The sequence below is a fragment of the Brachyistius frenatus genome, unplaced genomic scaffold, assembly GCF_029030835.1.
Source record: "Brachyistius frenatus isolate BFR_SWC_R1_liver_20210118 unplaced genomic scaffold, ASM2903083v1 Contig_13, whole genome shotgun sequence".
NCBI classification, from domain to species: Eukaryota; Metazoa; Chordata; class Actinopteri; family Embiotocidae; genus Brachyistius; species Brachyistius frenatus.
In genome coordinates, this window is record NW_027210612.1 from 3,638,100 (window position 1) to 3,655,643 (window position 17,544).

General features: G+C 42.7%; 1 protein-coding gene across 2 annotated transcripts in view; it reads left to right on the forward strand.

Moving 5' to 3' along the window:
• Window positions 1-17,544, forward strand: part of adam12b (ADAM metallopeptidase domain 12b) — a 77,886-nt gene that overhangs the window by 29,798 nt on the left and 30,544 nt on the right. For both annotated transcript variants that reach the window (XM_069692821.1, XM_069692822.1), the window contains exons 4-11: window positions 5,708-5,786; window positions 8,097-8,173; window positions 8,915-9,104; window positions 10,251-10,316; window positions 11,081-11,152; window positions 11,602-11,771; window positions 12,358-12,442; window positions 16,046-16,194. In XM_069692821.1, coding sequence (XP_069548922.1) covers window positions 5,708-5,786; window positions 8,097-8,173; window positions 8,915-9,104; window positions 10,251-10,316; window positions 11,081-11,152; window positions 11,602-11,771; window positions 12,358-12,442; window positions 16,046-16,194 — 888 coding nt within the window. The remainder of the gene's footprint in view (window positions 1-5,707; window positions 5,787-8,096; window positions 8,174-8,914; window positions 9,105-10,250; window positions 10,317-11,080; window positions 11,153-11,601; window positions 11,772-12,357; window positions 12,443-16,045; window positions 16,195-17,544) is intronic.

Genomic DNA, 17,544 nt, shown 5'->3' on the forward strand with positions numbered 1-17,544 from the left:
CGTTTATGGTGCCTACATTCTTCATTTTATACGCGCACAGGTCAAGCGGAAATCATATGGTCAGTCATGTGGCGTGTACAGGAAAATGTCTCTGGAGTTTGTCATCAGATATTTCATGTTTTGCCTGTGATTTTGTTGTTTTTAAGAGTGTCTGAGAGAGACTGCCTCCGCTGACTGTATCACCGCAGCGTGATTCATCACTGACCTCTGCTTTCTAGCGCAGGGAGTCTTGTTTCTGTGGTTTATTTTACTGATGTGATGACTTCACTCGCCTCAGGCACAACATCTCGCACACGGCCATGATACTTGTGGTGAAGGACGCGGACAAAGTTGTTTGAACGAGTGTGCACAATCTTGGTGATTGAATGGTATAAAGACAGGTTGTTCTTTTGTGAGTGCAAGTTATGGCTCATAGTCATCGCTGTAGCTCGTACGTTGTGGGCCTGACCACTCAAACACAGAGTCATTGGTACATTTGTATCTGTAGGGCCATTCTTTGTCTTTCATCTCTGCAAAACAAACTTGGTAGGAGTGTCTCAGGATTTGGGTTTCTTTCTTTCTCTTCCCTGTGATCCCTCTGACTGCTGTTTCGGGGGAAGTGTCATCATATGGATCTTTGTGAACTCGCTGCAGATGTATTAACGAGTGAACACGCTGCACTTTCTGTGACTTCTCACGAAGCAAAGAGGGATCTTGACTCATTAGAGAGCTACAGTATCTTTGCCTTGGTCAGTCCGTATTTAAATAAGATTGGTCCTTCAGCATGCTTGTTTGATATTCATCTGCTGCCTGTTGGAGTGTTTGTATTGGAAGAGTTTTGGCCCTCCATTGCGCTTCCCTGCGGCTTCCGTGCAGATCTCCTGGGGCGCACAACATCTGCCGTTGCCTCGGCCTCTGGACGCCTGCGCCCGTCGCTCCCTGGTGGAGATGGTTGCCGGCCGCCACCGTCGGTTGCCCTTTCAGGACAGGCGTCACGGTCAAAAACACCCCTCCAGTCTGTGCCTTCCTCCTGACTGGGTGATTTGGTCTCCTTCACCACCTCCCCCCTAAACGATAGTCCCTGCGGCCCGGAGGTACTGGTGTTGGCGGCAGAGTGCGTACGAAAGCCAGTGCGGGCTCCCCATCGGAGCGGACCATCTGCATTTGGAGAACAGTCAATAGGAACGTAGCCTGGCTGTGCCAGACTATTTCTCACTTACTCTTTCTCTGTGTTTATAGTCTGGAAACCCTGATCACATTGTCGCTCGCGCAACCACTTTGACGGGCGCACAATCAGGGACCAGCGTGGGTGGCTAATTACGACGATGCTGACGTTGAGTGTTATTTTCTAAATGCAGTTGCAGCAATGGTCGAGTTCTGGTGCATTTTGTGGTCCGTACTAATTGGTTAAAGGCTGCTAGTTTCAAAATTAACCAAAAGGTCGACTCCTATCAAGATGAAACGACTGGAAACTATTCTGCATGGAGCGCAGCCAGACATATATTCACACCTTGAATTTGAGTCTGAACACAAGGTTAATGAGAACACCCTCGCTCTGAAATGTCCTGCGATTGACCTTAACTCCTTATAAAGGGCTAGATGTTTTAAGCCTGAGTACAGAGCCAAGAGGAGGTGCAGAAGTCTAGTGTTCACTCGGACCACTTGAATTACAATATGCTGAAAGGTTATGATGGAATTTTTTTTTCCCCCAATGATGACAAAGAAAATTTTCATACTCCAGCTTAAGGCATTTTTATTTCAGTGTGAAATTTAACCACAGCTGTTACATGGAATTAATGAAATTTGGTAGACATTTATTTTCCCCCCAGAGGATGAATTGTATAAGTTTGATGTTTCCCTGATGTCTCATCGACCTCCATCTGCAGGTCAAATTTTAAATTTGTCCCCACGGGCAAAACGAATGACCTTCTCATCATGCTTAGCTGTCCTGCAAGTTAGCACTGTCATTGTTAGCATGTTGATGTTGGCAAAATCAAAGCACCATTGATCCTCTGTAGAGCTGCACAGCTGTGGCCCGACACCTCGAATTTCAATGAGACAACCTTGTTGGACACAGATCGGACATTTGATGATACAGTTAAAGTGATACAATTTACTTTCATCTGCAAAGACCAGATTGATTTTATGATTTTGTGTATTTTTACAGGCTGCAGTTCCATGTCCTTGTAACCAAGAGAAGCACAAATGATGACTCTTACAAACCCAGCAAAGTAGATTGAAGGAAGGCACTCCCTTAATTCTGCAGTTCAGGGGATTTTTCTGTGTTGCTCCCTCCACTCCTCCCACCCTCATCTTTGTCTCTCCCTAGTTTTCTCTGACTTGGCTTGGCTCTGTACACTCCACTGCACCCACCACAGCCAAGGCTAAGCTGAAGGGACACTGAGCTGTATGTAAATCAATTTGGAAGGCAGCCGTATGTGGAAATAGAATTAGACTTGTCAGCCACACCTCTTTAGTTCCTCCTCTCTTCTTCATCTCCCTCTCCCTCTGTAGTAGTCGGCGCTCTTCTTTTTGAGTTTGGCATACGCTACCATAAGTAGCAGCCATAGGAAGGCTTAGGGTTAGGCTTGTGGGGGGAGAGGGGATTAAAAGAAATCACTGAAGTTAGCAGTCTTCAAAGGAAGCAGGGAGACTGCAAGAGGAGCCACATTCCTCTCAAATGGTTTCGTGCTTAAGGGGATTTGTGTAATGGTGAATTATTACATGAAGCATATAGTCACATATATGTAAATGAGGCTCAACACTTTACATCTTCACATAACATTGTACTCTCTGGGTGCCTGAGAGAAAGATGATATTAAAAACATTGATTCATGTAAACGAGTGACAGCCTCGTCTCGGCTTCATCGATTATGCTGTTGTAGCGAGTCTGTGTGCTCGGTTTGGTTTTTCTTTTTAAATAGAACTCATCAAGACGCGTTTGGTTCAGCGACGGCAACAGTTCTGTCAGCCATGTAATTTCAGATGTGATCGAGAGTCATATGAGCAGCGTTATTTTATGCAGAAGAAAAAGGAGGAAGGGTTCCCTATAGTCTGCAGTAATGAGTTTTTCTGCTGTCCTTGTCCATATGGTCCCTGCATTGTGCTATTCATATCTCTGGCAGCCGTTTCTTGAATGTTGTGCGGCACATATACTGTATGTTAGAAACTTACTTGGGACAATAGATGAAAGGGGAGCAGGAATATGCTGAATGTTTATTGAAGACACCAAGAATCAGAGGTTGGAGGTTATAGATCAGCTGTTGCAGCCACAGAATGAGTGTTCCTGCTGAACTTGTGTGGGTGTTTTTTTCATTTAGATTTACTGGAAGGCCTTTTCTGAAGGGTGAATCATACTCCAAATTATATTCAAAGAATATAATCAAGGACAGCATACTAGGCTCAAAAGACAAGTGTGGAAAGCCATTCATCTTTTGGAAGAATCAATAATTCATGCAGTAAATTAATTTTCAGAGGGGTGACATTAATTCTGAAGAGCGGTTTGTAAAATGCTGAATAGAAGAGATGGTAGATTATTTTTAAGACAAATAACAGTATTTTCTGCCTCCCAGTAGTGCTGTTAGAGAGCCCGTCATTCATCACAATTAACCTGGCCGACTATTAGTGAATTGTTAATTAGATGTTAGACTGTGTCTAATGAATCGTAACACGCTTCGGAGCCCTGACTCCGTGGTTATTGATTAAGGCAATTACAGGAGATTTTAATAATGTTTTCGAAAAAGAAACATTTTAAGTTTTTCTATCAGGAAAGCAGCCAAAAAAAAGACTATTTTTAAACATCCATCAGAAGCTGTTTTTCTGTTCCATCCATAAATTTCACCAACTGTCTCTTAGAACATACTCCAGGAGAATTCACGGCCGCGCGGCCAGAGAACGAACTGGGTTTCTGGTGAGAAGTGGCGGGATTTTCAGACCATTTGTCATCTGCCGCTCTTTATCTTAATTGCGTTTGATTGGCTGCATGTTCCTCTTGACAAAAACAGGGATGAACGTGGGTTATTGATGTTCGGGAGAAAGGAGAGCCGAGGCCTCTTTTTTTAAAATTTTTTTTTATGTGTCTGTACTGGAAAACTTTAAGAGCGCCACAGAAAAGGCAACCGACAAAAGCATCTGATCCTCAGCACAGTCAGTTTCAGCTGTGTAAAATACACAGTCCCACACCAGCGAGGGCAGAGGAAACTATCTTCAAACAGAGTAAACACTCATGGCCTCTTAAACTCTGTGTACTCTTGCCAAGGATTTGATTACAGGGAGATTCCATCGTGTAAATCCTGCAGCTTTTCTACAGTTTGCGTCGTGGTACCAGGGCCCACGCTGCCCTAAGCTGGCTTTCCCATCATATCCCCAAAAATACAGCACGGGAGCATTTGCTTGGAATTACCGCTCACATGACACAAATCCCATCTTGACTGCAAACAGATTTTGTATTTTTTTAAATTATTTTATTTGCCTTCCTTTCAACTAAAATATCAGCGTGGGGATGATGTCGTTGAAGTGGCTGTTTAGAAGTGTCACTGTTCAAACACAACTTGTTTTTGCAAGTTCAGTATAAAGATGCATATTTGGGGATTTTTCCGTGAAGCATGTACGACCCCCTGATGTGTCATCCATTTTTAATGAGACATACCGGGCTCCTCAAAGTGATTACTGGCCGCTTGGCTTATCAGATTTGGTTTAGAGCTCGCTAATGGCACGATAAGGCACATTTAAAGCGATAATAAGTATTTAATGAAGTTAAATGTGGTCAGGCTTGGGGCACAGAGGATTGATCCTTTTTTAAACAGGTCATGAAAAAAAATTAACTTTAAACATCCAGATAAGGCATTAAATGGTCCTCAAGTACTCAAGTATGAAAAACGTGCATTATTGGCTTATTCCATCCAGTCTCATCTAATTCTGGTACATGCAGGCTGTGTGGGATGGCACAGCATTGTGGGATATGCCCGATTCTCACCACGGTTTGTCAAATGCTGCGTTCCAGTTTTTAAATCCTCTCTTTATGACAGCAGCAGTGACTATTTTGCAATATAATCATCTTTATCGAAATATATGAAAAGTCCACACAGTGTGTTAAAGTTTTCTAAACTCAGTTGCCAAAATAACTGTCATTTTTCTGGGTTTTTCACCTCCCTCCCTGTCGCACACACACACACACACACACACACACACACACACACACACACACACACACACACACACACACACACACACACACACATCCTGAGATCATCCTGCCTGATGTCAGTGTGATTATGCAGCTGCAAAAGATGGGTGTTCCTACGACTTCTTTGCCAGTGCTTGGGGTGGGGCTCACTGTGTCCATCTGTTAATGGCCTAAGGTGGAAAACACACACACACACACAGGCACATAGTTTAAAATATGGCCACAGACACACACACACACACATATGCAGAGAAATGCATAATCACGAAATAATTACCTCAGCAGGGATTCAACTCTGGTGCTGAATGGCAGGGGATTCAAGGACACGTACAAATCACCTAATAAATTAACAGAAAATCAAGTCTGTCCTTGTCTCAGAATGCCAACCACTCGGTCCACATCATCCCCCAAATTCTTTCAAGTGACAGTGAATCTACATAGTGTCGACTTGCGGTCAAGTTTTTTAATCAGTGCAGATTTACAGTGTTGGAAAGGAATGTTGTGTTTGAAGTGTCTGTCCTGTGTCTTGTTTTCTCTTCATAGGGGTCTTTTTGCAAGCCATTATACTGAGACACATTACCGGGAGGACGGAAGCGCATTCACCGGTGCTCACAACTTCACGGTACGGACACACTCGAGTGCTCTTGACATTTATGGTCAAGTTGACGTGCAGTGGTACTCAACAGTCACATTGTAAAGACAGACCTTCAAAAATCTTTGAAAACAAAATTTCATGACGACTAGTAGCTTTTTCTTAAGGAGCATCAGACTCGCAGATTGAAATACCCACTGTATATCATGCGTTAGTTTAAAATTAAATGTAGGAACCAAATCAGTGTTTCTTTGTTTTTAATTGCTTCACTGTGACCCAGTGTGGATTTGAAAGCCTCTGGCTGTCGCTGAGCAGCACATCTATCCTGTGGCCTACTTGATGATAAGCTGTTTTTATGCTGGTTGTTTTTCCGCCAACATTGCCATCAGGATTTTATTATGGAATCCCCTTTCAGCAGCTGATGGGTTTCTGGCTATTTGTTTTCATTCTGTGTGAACAGCTGTGCTCGCTACTCATCTGAAAATCAAGAAAGGGTTCTTGGTCATGTTTGAGTTTTGAGTACTTTTCAAGGCCCCCTCCACTGTGGCACTTCATCGGATCAAATCTGTTTATGTGGCTCAGACAAAAGAAAAAAAACAAAAACATCCAGGCAGAATCGATTCTTTATTGTGATATTTTTACAGCCGTTTTTAGCCGCCATTGTAGAGGGGACAAACATTTCCCTCGGTGAAATTGTGAAAATCTCTCCTTTTTAACATAGTCAACAGCCTCTTCCCCTTTTGTAACCTAGTTGGATTGAAATCACGGCGTTTAACTGAACAGCGGCGGGGACAGTTTGACAGCTTGCTCACAGCTCGGAGGAGCAATGTTTCAATGTTTGGTAATTCTGCGATGACTGACAAGTCAATTTCTCGCAAAGTTATGCAGACAGTTTTCCACTCGCTCTTCTCTCACCTTTGTGGGAGGACATCACACGCATTGCATCGGGCTGTCAAATAGACATACTGTATTGTCTTAGATAAGCTCCTCGCAGCTGCACACTTTCAGTGCCTGCTGTCACTGAACTCGGCAATCAGCCGTGTGTTAATCACGGATCAGTGGAAAGACGTGTGCTGTAAATACACTCTGTCGTTCTGTGAATGATCTAAATACAGAAGAACCACTAGAAAAGTTGCAGAAATATAAGTATATTTTCAGAGAACAAGTCAACAGCTAAAAAAAAAAAAAATACACAGATGACCTTTAAATCTAGACGTAAATACACTTTTTAACATGAAGCATCTTTGCAGTGGGGCAGTAATTCATGCTGCGCGGCCAAAGGTTCGCTAAATTTAAACATGATATATCTTCAACACAGTTGTGAGAAGCCTATACAGAATATAAAACATGTAATACTTTCACACAGTGAAGTAAGATGACTTTTCTGAACTTAGAGACCTTCAGGGGAAGTAAAAATAAAAAATAAATAAATAAAAAAGGATCCAGGAAATTTTCTATTCTAAATATTCCACTTGAACTGCACGTAGCTGCTGTAGAGATTGCATACATGCCAATGATAAAGAGAGAGAAAGGCAATCACTATCGCTGCTTGATGTTTTCTTTTGTAAAAGGTGAACTAATCTAGGTCGTGCATCGCCTAAACACAGAGCCTTTATAGCCGCTCTGTTTCTATATTTAATCTAACGAATCTAACGGATCCATTACCACCTGGCTCGATAACTTCTACGGAGCTCGTCAAACAAGAAGCCGTTGAAAACGGCTACATTTTGCATGAATTTCACCACATAGTATTCCCTCCTTGGAGTTCAATATTGGAGATGAGAAATGGTCAACACAGTGGCTACCGACAGTTGATTTAGGAGGACTGGAGTGCTGCGAGACAGTAAATGGAGGTCTGTATTCCCTCTTTAACGAGAGTCATTTCCTCTGCTCTCCTCGTGCTCAGACAACAGTGTTTTCACTGTGTCTGCGGAGCCTCAAATGCCCGCTTTTCCTTCCACCAGGCCACTCTGATGAAATAATGAACAATAAACAATTTTTATATTACTGTCACCTCCCATGCGTGTCAGTTTTCCCGCTTCTCCCTTCAACTGCATAGGTCGCGTTAATTTCAGGCGGCCTGTTTGCATGGAGAGGGAGAGGAGGGCAGACTGTTTCTACAGAGCACGCGAATTTAAATGAACACGAGTTGGGACAGCATCAGCATAGTTCCTGTGTGTTGTTGTCAGCACATGCTACATTTTAAATTTTAAATTTTAAATATAATACATTTTTATCGCATTAACCAGCTGATGAAGCTTTCTTGTCATAAAGGGTTTTCATCTCCAGTATGTAAAGAGGTTTTTAAAAAAAAAAAATTATTTTAACCATCTCTTTCAGAACAACTGCTACTACCATGGGGAAGTGCAGGCGCATTCAAACTCTGACGTTACCCTCAGTGCCTGCTCAGGCCTTCGGTAAGAAACATCATTTTGTATTCAAGCAGCGTCTCAACGCTGCCCTTTAAGTGCTATTTGCCACTGCAATGTTTATATTTACTTAAGTCACTCAGCACGGCAGCCCATCGCTCTTAAGCCCCTTAAGCGTGTTGTCAGTAAGTTGGTGTGTGCCTCGCAGGAATGGGGAGAAAATGTCACACCTCATTGTCTTTGTTCACAGAGGCACACAGTAAATATTTGCACTCATTTTGGCCGTAATTGGCGTCTCGCTGTTGCTAATGACCGATAACAATTCGAAGGTTTTTAAACTGGCCCTTAGACAAGTCTTAAGATAGACAATTTCATCTGCTCAATTAAATAGCAAGGAAACATTTCAAAAACTGTTTAGTTTGTCTTTATCAACAGCTAATGAAATGGAACATTTAGGTTAAGATCAGTTTGTGGTAAATGTCCGTGAACTGGCATGCAATATGTGATCATTTCAGTCAAAAAGTAAGAAGGCTGAGGTATAATAACACTGAACTGATTTAGTAATAAGAGAGAGATTTTGTGCCTAAAGCCATGAAGATTTTTTTTAACCCTGACGACCTGGCTTGATTCAAAATGTGGCCTTAGTAAAAGTGTGAATGTAGAAAAAAGGGCTACCTCACTTGTCACATATGTTCTTTTAGCGAGAGCCACGTTCAATCAAATTCTAAATTTGAGAGATTGGTCATGCTTTGAAGGTTTGTTTTGAGACTTGTGATGCTGTCTCTGCAGAGGCTTCATCGCACTTGAAAGCAAGACATTCATCATCGAGCCTGTGCCTGGCAATGACACCGGGGCTCACTTTATCTACCGAGTGGAAGAGCTGAGGCTGACCCCTGGAGCCTGCGGCCACGGCTTCAACATGTCCTCTGCCGCCCCTGAAAATCACATCAAAAGCCCCTTCCAGTCCTTCCACACGAGGGTGAGAATATTCTGTTGTTTATATCGTGAGGCTTGTATCAAAGCCATCGGACATCTCGTTTCAAAGCAAAATTATCATCAGTTTTTTTCATCGTACTTCATTATCAAACGTTTCCGAAGGGTAACACTCGGCTGATGAACGATAAATGGGCGTTTGACCAAAGATGAGAATATTGGCAAGCATTCCAGTTTGGATAAGTTCCCTCGAGGGGTTGCCTTGGGCTTGACACTCATTTTTTGTGTGCCCAGAGTCAAGGGCCAATGCAGAAGGCTTGGCCGATGATTTTGCATGGAGCAGGTGCGCCATCCATCTGCCCCTATTTCCAAGCATTAAGAACTCCATTGGAGTCAGGAAGTGAAAGTCACCTACACCCGGCACTTACTGACCCCCGAGTAATAGTGTCTCGGCTCTACTTTAAAAGATGAGACAAAAAGATCGCTGTATATGACCTTGTATGCTTTTATGTGATGTCCTGGCTTTTTACAAGTCTAATAGTGAAATCAGGTAACATTTGTGGCTTAATAGCAACTTATAGACATTCAGAAAAACTTGCTTAGTCACTTTCTCGTGAGGAGTTTGATGAGACAACACCATATTTATACGCTAGATATGGATCTATAGCTAGCAGTTGAATAGCTTAATAAAAACAGCTATCCTAATTCTGATCAAAGGTAACAAAATTTGTCGACCATGACCTCCAGCTCACTACTTAGTGTGATTTAAATCCTGTTTGTTTAATCCAAACAAGCAAGATATAGCGAATTACTTAATGAGCTTCAAAGATCCCGGTAAATGAATTTTGTTTCTATTGGTCAGAGCCAAGTGGGCTGTTTTCCCATTTTCAGGGTTTATGCTAAACTAAACTATCCAGCTGCCACCTATAGCTTCATATTTGCTCTGATATCGATTTTTGGCAAGAAACCTAATACGTGTGTATCCACAAAGGTCAAACTATTCCTTTAACATTTTTTCAGATATTGTGGTGCCACAAGAAGCAATAAAAGATTAAAAAAAAAAAAAAAAAAAAAAGAATGCAGCGTCTAAATCTGGAAGGATCAAGTAGAAAAAGGTCCTCGGAATTCAAACTTTGTTTCTGCAAATCTCAAAACATTTCTAACATGCAGGATCTCTGTTTTTGTACCTCAGCATAAAAGACACGCTCAGAAGACAACCAAATACGTCGAGCTGATCATCGTCGCAGACAACCGAGAGGTAATGCACCTGCCATGCTTCCATTCACAAATACGGTATTTGACCAACACAAACAACACACTGAAAACACAGCATTTGTTTTCACGGTATCAGCAGGAAAAAAAAATGAGGCTAAGCTGTAGTAACAGTAGAGCAGGTCCCACTGGAGCTGCAGAATGAGGTGAGTGTGCAACGAGCAGTGTGGTCTTGTTGCAGCAGCTCCATTCTGACAGGAAGTTCTGTTTGCGATTCCCCAGCTGAGCAGACAGGAAACAGGAAAAAGCCATGTGGATACAGAGGAGTCTCCTGGAAGCACTGATGAGCTCATTGTGGGGTTTCCTCTTGACGGCACTGCTTATGTCACTGACCTGAATTGAGAGAAAGGAAATGGGGAAAAACAAAAAGGATCAAGTACGTCGTTAGACTCAGATTTGAAGTCCAGCATCAACGCAGGTGGATTCTCTGCAGGGTGGAAGTAGAAGGTGGGAATATGCTGCAATAATGATCCAAAGCTTCGCAGGCCGACATATCTGCCAATCTACCTGCTCCCTGCGGCCGCGCCATTCGCCTCTCTAACACCGGGAGATTTTTCTACATCCAGATGGTCACAGCTTGACAACCGGACCAACACACTGAAAAACGTATTGCCTGTGAATATTTTAAACAACCCATCCATACAATACACCGCCTTTGCATTTGTGCGGTGCGAGGACTTGTCCTCATGAAGAACCTTCGACTTGTTGGTGTAAATTTGCATCTTGCATCACATGCAATTTTGTTTTCAGTTTCAGAAACAGGGGAAGGACCTGGAGAAGGTGAAGCAGAGACTGGCAGAGATAGCCAATTACGTGGACAAGGTAAAACATCCTCTCCCCTTTGCACGGGGGGGATAAATCACTTTTTTAAAATAGAAATATTGTTGGCAGCAAAGATTAATGACATGGGTGTGTGATGTATTAATTTCCTACTAAAGCAGCTGATTTTAGTCTGCCTAAGACCCTCTGCCAGAGCTGTGGATCTGTAGCTAGCAGACACAGAGGGTAGATGGATTTACTTTAAGGAAGCATGGATATAGAAATGGGAAAGACATTCTCTGATCATATGAAAAACATGAAAAGAGCGTTCTCTCTAAAGCACATACGAGAGGATTCAGAACTGCCATATTGTTGTTGTTGTTGTTGTTTTTTTACCAAAGCTTAAACCGCCACTACATAGTCTTGCACGTTTGTGTGATCTTGCTTCTGTAAGTCTTCGCACCTTTCTATCCACGCTGACTCCCGCTGCTTATCAACTCGCTTCCCTGCAGTTCTACAGGGCCCTGAACATCCGGGTGGCCCTGGTGGGTCTGGAGGTGTGGAGTGACTCTGATAAATGTCCCATCACCCAGGATCCCTTCACCACCCTGCACGAGTTCCTCGACTGGAGGAAAGTGAAACTGCTGCCCCAGAAACCGCACGACAATGCTCAGCTCATAAGGTAGACATTTCATTTAACTGAAAATATTGAGCCCAAAAATGAACGAATATGTGTTCAAATCGGCGAACCGAAGCAAATCCTTAAAGGACTATGTTATCAATTTTACATCTCAACCCATTAACTACTGATGCAGCATTTTACCAATCAGCCATTGTCTTCCATTAATTTTGTTGTTGTATGTAAATAAGCACACACAGGTTTGAGTATCTTGTTTCTGGTTGTTGATATTTGCATCACACTGAAATGACCTAAAATTCCTTCACGTTTATTTATTGTTTATTGTTTACAACCTCTTATGGGTTATGTTTTAATAAAACATGCAGCAAAATCAATAAATGATTAAATTTAATCACATTCAGTAAAATACGACAATTGATTTCAGTAGTATATCAATTCAAACATATGACAAACTACTTCTTAACATGGTTGGAGGTCATTGCCGTGAATCCTACTGAAAAAGTGCTTTCAATAATAAACACACACTTTGCAAGCAAAAGACTAAAATATGCAGGGCCACGATGATCATCGTTCATCCAAGGACATTTCTTCTTTAATATTTGTGTCTCCTACTTCCCGTCCTCTGCAGTGGGGTCTACTTCCAGGGCACCACCATCGGCATGGCACCCATTATGAGCATGTGCACAGTCGAGCAGTCTGGAGGCATTGTCATGGTGAGTATAAAACCTTCTCCCTGCTCACACCGCGCCTCCGCCCTCCTCTTCCGCTGTGCAGCCTGATTGTATCAGTGTGGACTTTGTTCAGATTCAGCAAGCTAACACCATCCAGACGTGATTTACATAGAAAAGGTGTTCGCTGTTTGCTGGAAGGGCACTCAGAGACAGGTCTGCCAGGAAGTCATGCTTTAAAGCGTAATGATATTTGTGCTGGCACTCCCTTAACATTACCACAAACACCCACATGCGCAAAACAATATGTAAGAGTCTACTCGGAGTGGAATAGGTCTGCAGACAGGCACACTTTCGCGAGGCAATTTGAAATATTGCAGTCATGCAATCAATCTTTTTTTTAAAAGACCTACTCAGTGATGCGAGTTGAAACGGCGTTCGGGGTCTCTATGTGGGTCAACATGAGCCGACCACCCTTCGCGATACGCCTTTAAATCCGGACTGGTCGCAGGTCACGCGCTGCCCGGCTGTGGTGAGACGGTGCGATAAGGAATGGATATAAGTTCAGTGATACGAATGTGTAAATACAAGTTAACCAAGAGGTTGGACAAAAGGGAGGAAGAGAGAGGGAGCAGTAGAAGGAGAGGACGGTGAAATCAAGAGTGTGCTCACGTAGGCAGACGGTTAAACTGAAACATAACTTTTGGTAAATATTGGATGCAATTCCCATCGGTGGCGGGCATGGTACTGCATTGCAGTACGGAGTCTCTGTTAACAGCGAGAAGCTGGGTGACAGCTGACTCATGAATGAGACCACTGTGGCTTGAATGTGTGTTCAGTAGAACCACGTCGTACTGTGTGCAGATCTGCTGTGTGAATGTGGTATAAAAGGGTTGGCGGGGCACCGGGGTAAATCAAAGGCCACGGCTTTTGAACAGAATCGCATTTACATTTTTATGAGATGTGATAAATTGTTTATGCCATCTCTCACAGAGCAGCCATTTGAATCAAAATGCTTTTTGTTGTTTTTTATAACACACACAAGTGTGCGTCACCCCCTGGTACACTGAATTACTACACATAGTAAATTAGCTGCCTGTTAGGCTCCTCCGCCTGTTATAGCGCTTGATACCCATGCCAAAATCACAAAGCGGTTATCTGCCCATTGCCATTATACCTCAGCCCAGATGTGTGTCCCCCATTAATAGATGCGTTTTCTGCTGGCCGTTGCTGTGGTGAGGCTTCTCCAGATGTTTGTCTTCCCCCTTACTTACATACAGCAGATGGTCTGGACCGAGATTAAAGAGCCACGCAAGCAGTTAGAGGGCAATCAGAGGAGATGAACTGTTTCTCAAACCATACTCTACGATGTGGCAATCTGTCCCAAATCCCGTATTTGGTCCACATGTTCATGTCATTTGATACATATTAATGGTATTTATTATTTTTCCTACATGGGTCTGTTTATGACGGATTTTAATATGGTACAGTATTCTTGTCTGAGAGTCATTTTCTCACATGGCTGGAAATAATTTCAGAAGGACAATCAGATCATTTCCTGGTTGTAACCAACGTAACAAATTTCTCACAATCGCAACGGAGCTGCTTCAAAGCAACGGCTGTGGCTTCCAAGAGTTTTATTGATTTCTGCTCACTCTGATATGACACTTTGTTGTGAGGAAGCAATCTTCTATGAATTACAGATACATACATTACACTGGTAAACATGACAGAGAAGAGTTTTCCCATCCTTCCTGTTAAAAGGCGGGGTGCTGCTCCCCATGATGCTGCTCTTTAATCAGAGCAAGAAGTGGCTCTGCTTGCCCTCAACTTTGACTTATGACCTCGCCTTCAAAGGAAGCATGTGATTTTATCATGTGCATGACAGAAAACCACAGTGAGACATGTAATAGTACGTGGGTGGCCTTTTTCTCAGGGGGTTGCTTAATTTGAAATGCTGACTCATGCACACAATGAAAAGCTCAGACACAAGACTTTTTGCTGGACTGTATGTAACTATCGTGACGCTAGATATGCAGAATTTATTAGTCATGTTTTTATATATATATTTACCCTAACATTTATCTTCTCATTCAAATCTGCCCCATGTCAGAAATTGGATTAACCAATTAGGTTTGTGCAAAGGCTCCTCTGCAGCCTATGCTTACATGTCCCTGTTTTATGTGTAAACCTGCAGAGAGGTTAATCTACATCTCGGCATGAGTGACACTCTTAGACAGGCATGCAATGATCGATAAATCTGTATGGGGAGTCACATCTGGGCAAAATGTAAGAATTTTGTTAATTTTGCAAACAGAGCCTTGTTTACATTCTTTATGCAACGCTAACCAGCTGCTGGCTGTAGCTTCTTGTGTACTGTTGCGTACATAAAATCTGTGCCAATCATCTCATGTAACGCTGTGTACTTCCAAAAATATCAAACTATTCCTTTAATATCACAATGCCAATGATAATACTTCTCTCATATCAGTGTGAGAAATTACATTACATTTAGCTGACGCTTTTATCTAAAGCGACTTACAACGGGAGCAATTTAGGGTTCATTGTCTTGCTCAAGGACACTTAGGCATGTGGGCAGGAGGAGCTGGGGAGGTGCATGTTTTTGGATGTTGGGAGGAAGCCGGAGCACCCGGAGAGAACCCACGCAAGCACAGGGAGAACATGCAAATTCCACACAGAAAGGCCCAGGACCGGATTCGAACCCGGAACCTTTTTGCTGAGGCGACAATGCGAACCACTGCACCACTGTGCCGCCCTGATGTATAAGAAATGTATATAGAACAACTTAAAATGACAAAAATGATTGTCAGTATATTAAACTGTGTCCCGCTGTTTTGCATTAAGACAAAATTGTTCAAAATTTTAACTCATTTTATAGCTCTGTGCTTTTCCATTACAAAATGCTCAAAGTAATACATTTAATATCGCAACAGAATTTTGTAAAAAGACAACAGAAAATAATTGTTTCATTACAGTACGACTCATTCATAATTGGTCTCTGTTTATCCCATTACCAGTCACACCTTGGCATACATACGATGCACTGATTTAAATTCACCGCCACCCTCCAAACGCCCCCCCCCCCCACCACCCAACCGCACCCCCGTCTCTGCCTCCTCTTGGCCAGGCTGTCTATAAAAGTAGTTGAATCTTAAAGATTCACTTCTCTCTTGTCCGTCTATGTCTTCCTTGTGAAGGGCAGTTGTCTTGCTTATCAATGCAGCACCAAGTCATGCAGCGGTTGGCTTACAGAGCTTCCTGCAGCAGCTTTCTCCACTGGCAGCAGGGTTTGATTGAGTCTGCAGGGATAGTGGAATGGCAGATGAATGCAGGCCTCCATGAGTAGAATGAGTAATAGAAGGAGGATGATGGGTGGGTGGGTGGAGGGAGTTGTGGTGGGGTGGGGAGGTGAGCGGGGGACAGGTTGAGCTGTTACTGAAATGTTTTGGGAGCCTGTGTCTCCAAAATGGTCTTCTTTGAACTTTGCATTTTCTTCTTTTTTTATTTGTGAATGACTGCAGTTTTTTTGGGTTTTTTTTGTTAGTTGTTTTTTTTTTTTACTCAAGTAACTTCACATATAGGATTAAACATAATAAACACACTGGTTGCCCTCTTTGTCTATCGTAGGATCACTCTGAGAACCCGCTGGGTGCTGCCGTGACTTTAGCCCACGAGCTGGGGCACAATTTTGGCATGAACCACGACACCCCGGAGCGCGGCTGTGGCTGCAGGATGACCGTCGATCGAGGAGGCTGCATCATGACTCCGTCCACAGGGTGAGACGTCCGTCACGCAAATGTTCATGCTGGTGCAAAGTACGAGGCAACTTTAATTCATTTAACCACACTTTCTTTGCAATACATCATTATTTACGTTGGTTCGGGGTTCTTTTTTCTTTTTTTTTTTTTTAGCATCGCACCGCTCTATATATATATATTTCGATTTGTTGACTTGAACAGATTTGATTGTGGTTTTTTTTTCACAATTGTAGTTTTCAGTTTGGGTCCTATTCTGAACAAATCTGCGACCAAAGTTTGGCAAAAGTATCTTCACACTTAAAAACATGAGCACAGATAAAGGTTTAAAATCGAGACTGTATCTACCTGTTGTGGGAACATTGAGATACGGGATTACAATGTTTTATCGTTTCAACTTTTCTGAATAAATTTGTGAGCTCTTTTGCATCTGACCCAGTCATAAAGCATAAAATATGTTCTGCCAGTTGCACAGGTTGGATCGTTTTCATCTCTACACGATGCTCCATTGTTTTTATGCTGATGTACGAGAGAGGGCTGAAACACACTCCCACACACACACACACACACACACACACACACACACACACACACACACACACACACACACACACACACACATACACACACACACACACTTTGGCCTGAGACTAAAGCAGCTGCTCTAGCATTCTGCTCGTGTTGCCTGGGTCGCTGAGATAAGAGAGCTGCTGCAAGTGATGGACTCTGTGACTTCTAGTAAACAGTAAGCAGATAAGGCGAACCCAGAGCACAATACCAGATTTCACCCTTGGTCTGGTGCCAGTCTGGTTTGTCTGATGGCGAGTCCCGCAAGCCACCGATGAATGTGGTCGGGATGAATTCCACCGCACTGTGGAGAAGACAAACGGCTGAGCGACACAGTTACTGGCGTTATTAGAATATTTTTAGGCAAAGAAACTGCTCACACAGACCCACACATCAACATTAATCCACGCCTACATCTACTCCACATATCCATCATATCACTGTGAGGTCAATCATACAAACGTCATACTCACTACTGGGGATTTGTCCAGTTTGAGAATATAGCAAGGACGTTTGCCACATCTTACTAAACTTTATAGTTGAGAAACTTTTTTTTTTTTTTTTTTTATACAGAGAACAGGACTATAGATTTAGTTCCCCATAACTTAAAGAAAACACATTAGGAAGTGATCTTTTAATGGCCAGTATAAACAGGGGGAGAGGTGATTACAGCAAAAAGCAGCATAAAAAGGAGAATGAATGAAAGCCACAGATATAAAAGAAAGAAACTGTTAATCAGGTGGACAAATTGATGAGAACAGGCTTACAGATACAACAAGCTATTCAGAATTACATCAATAACAT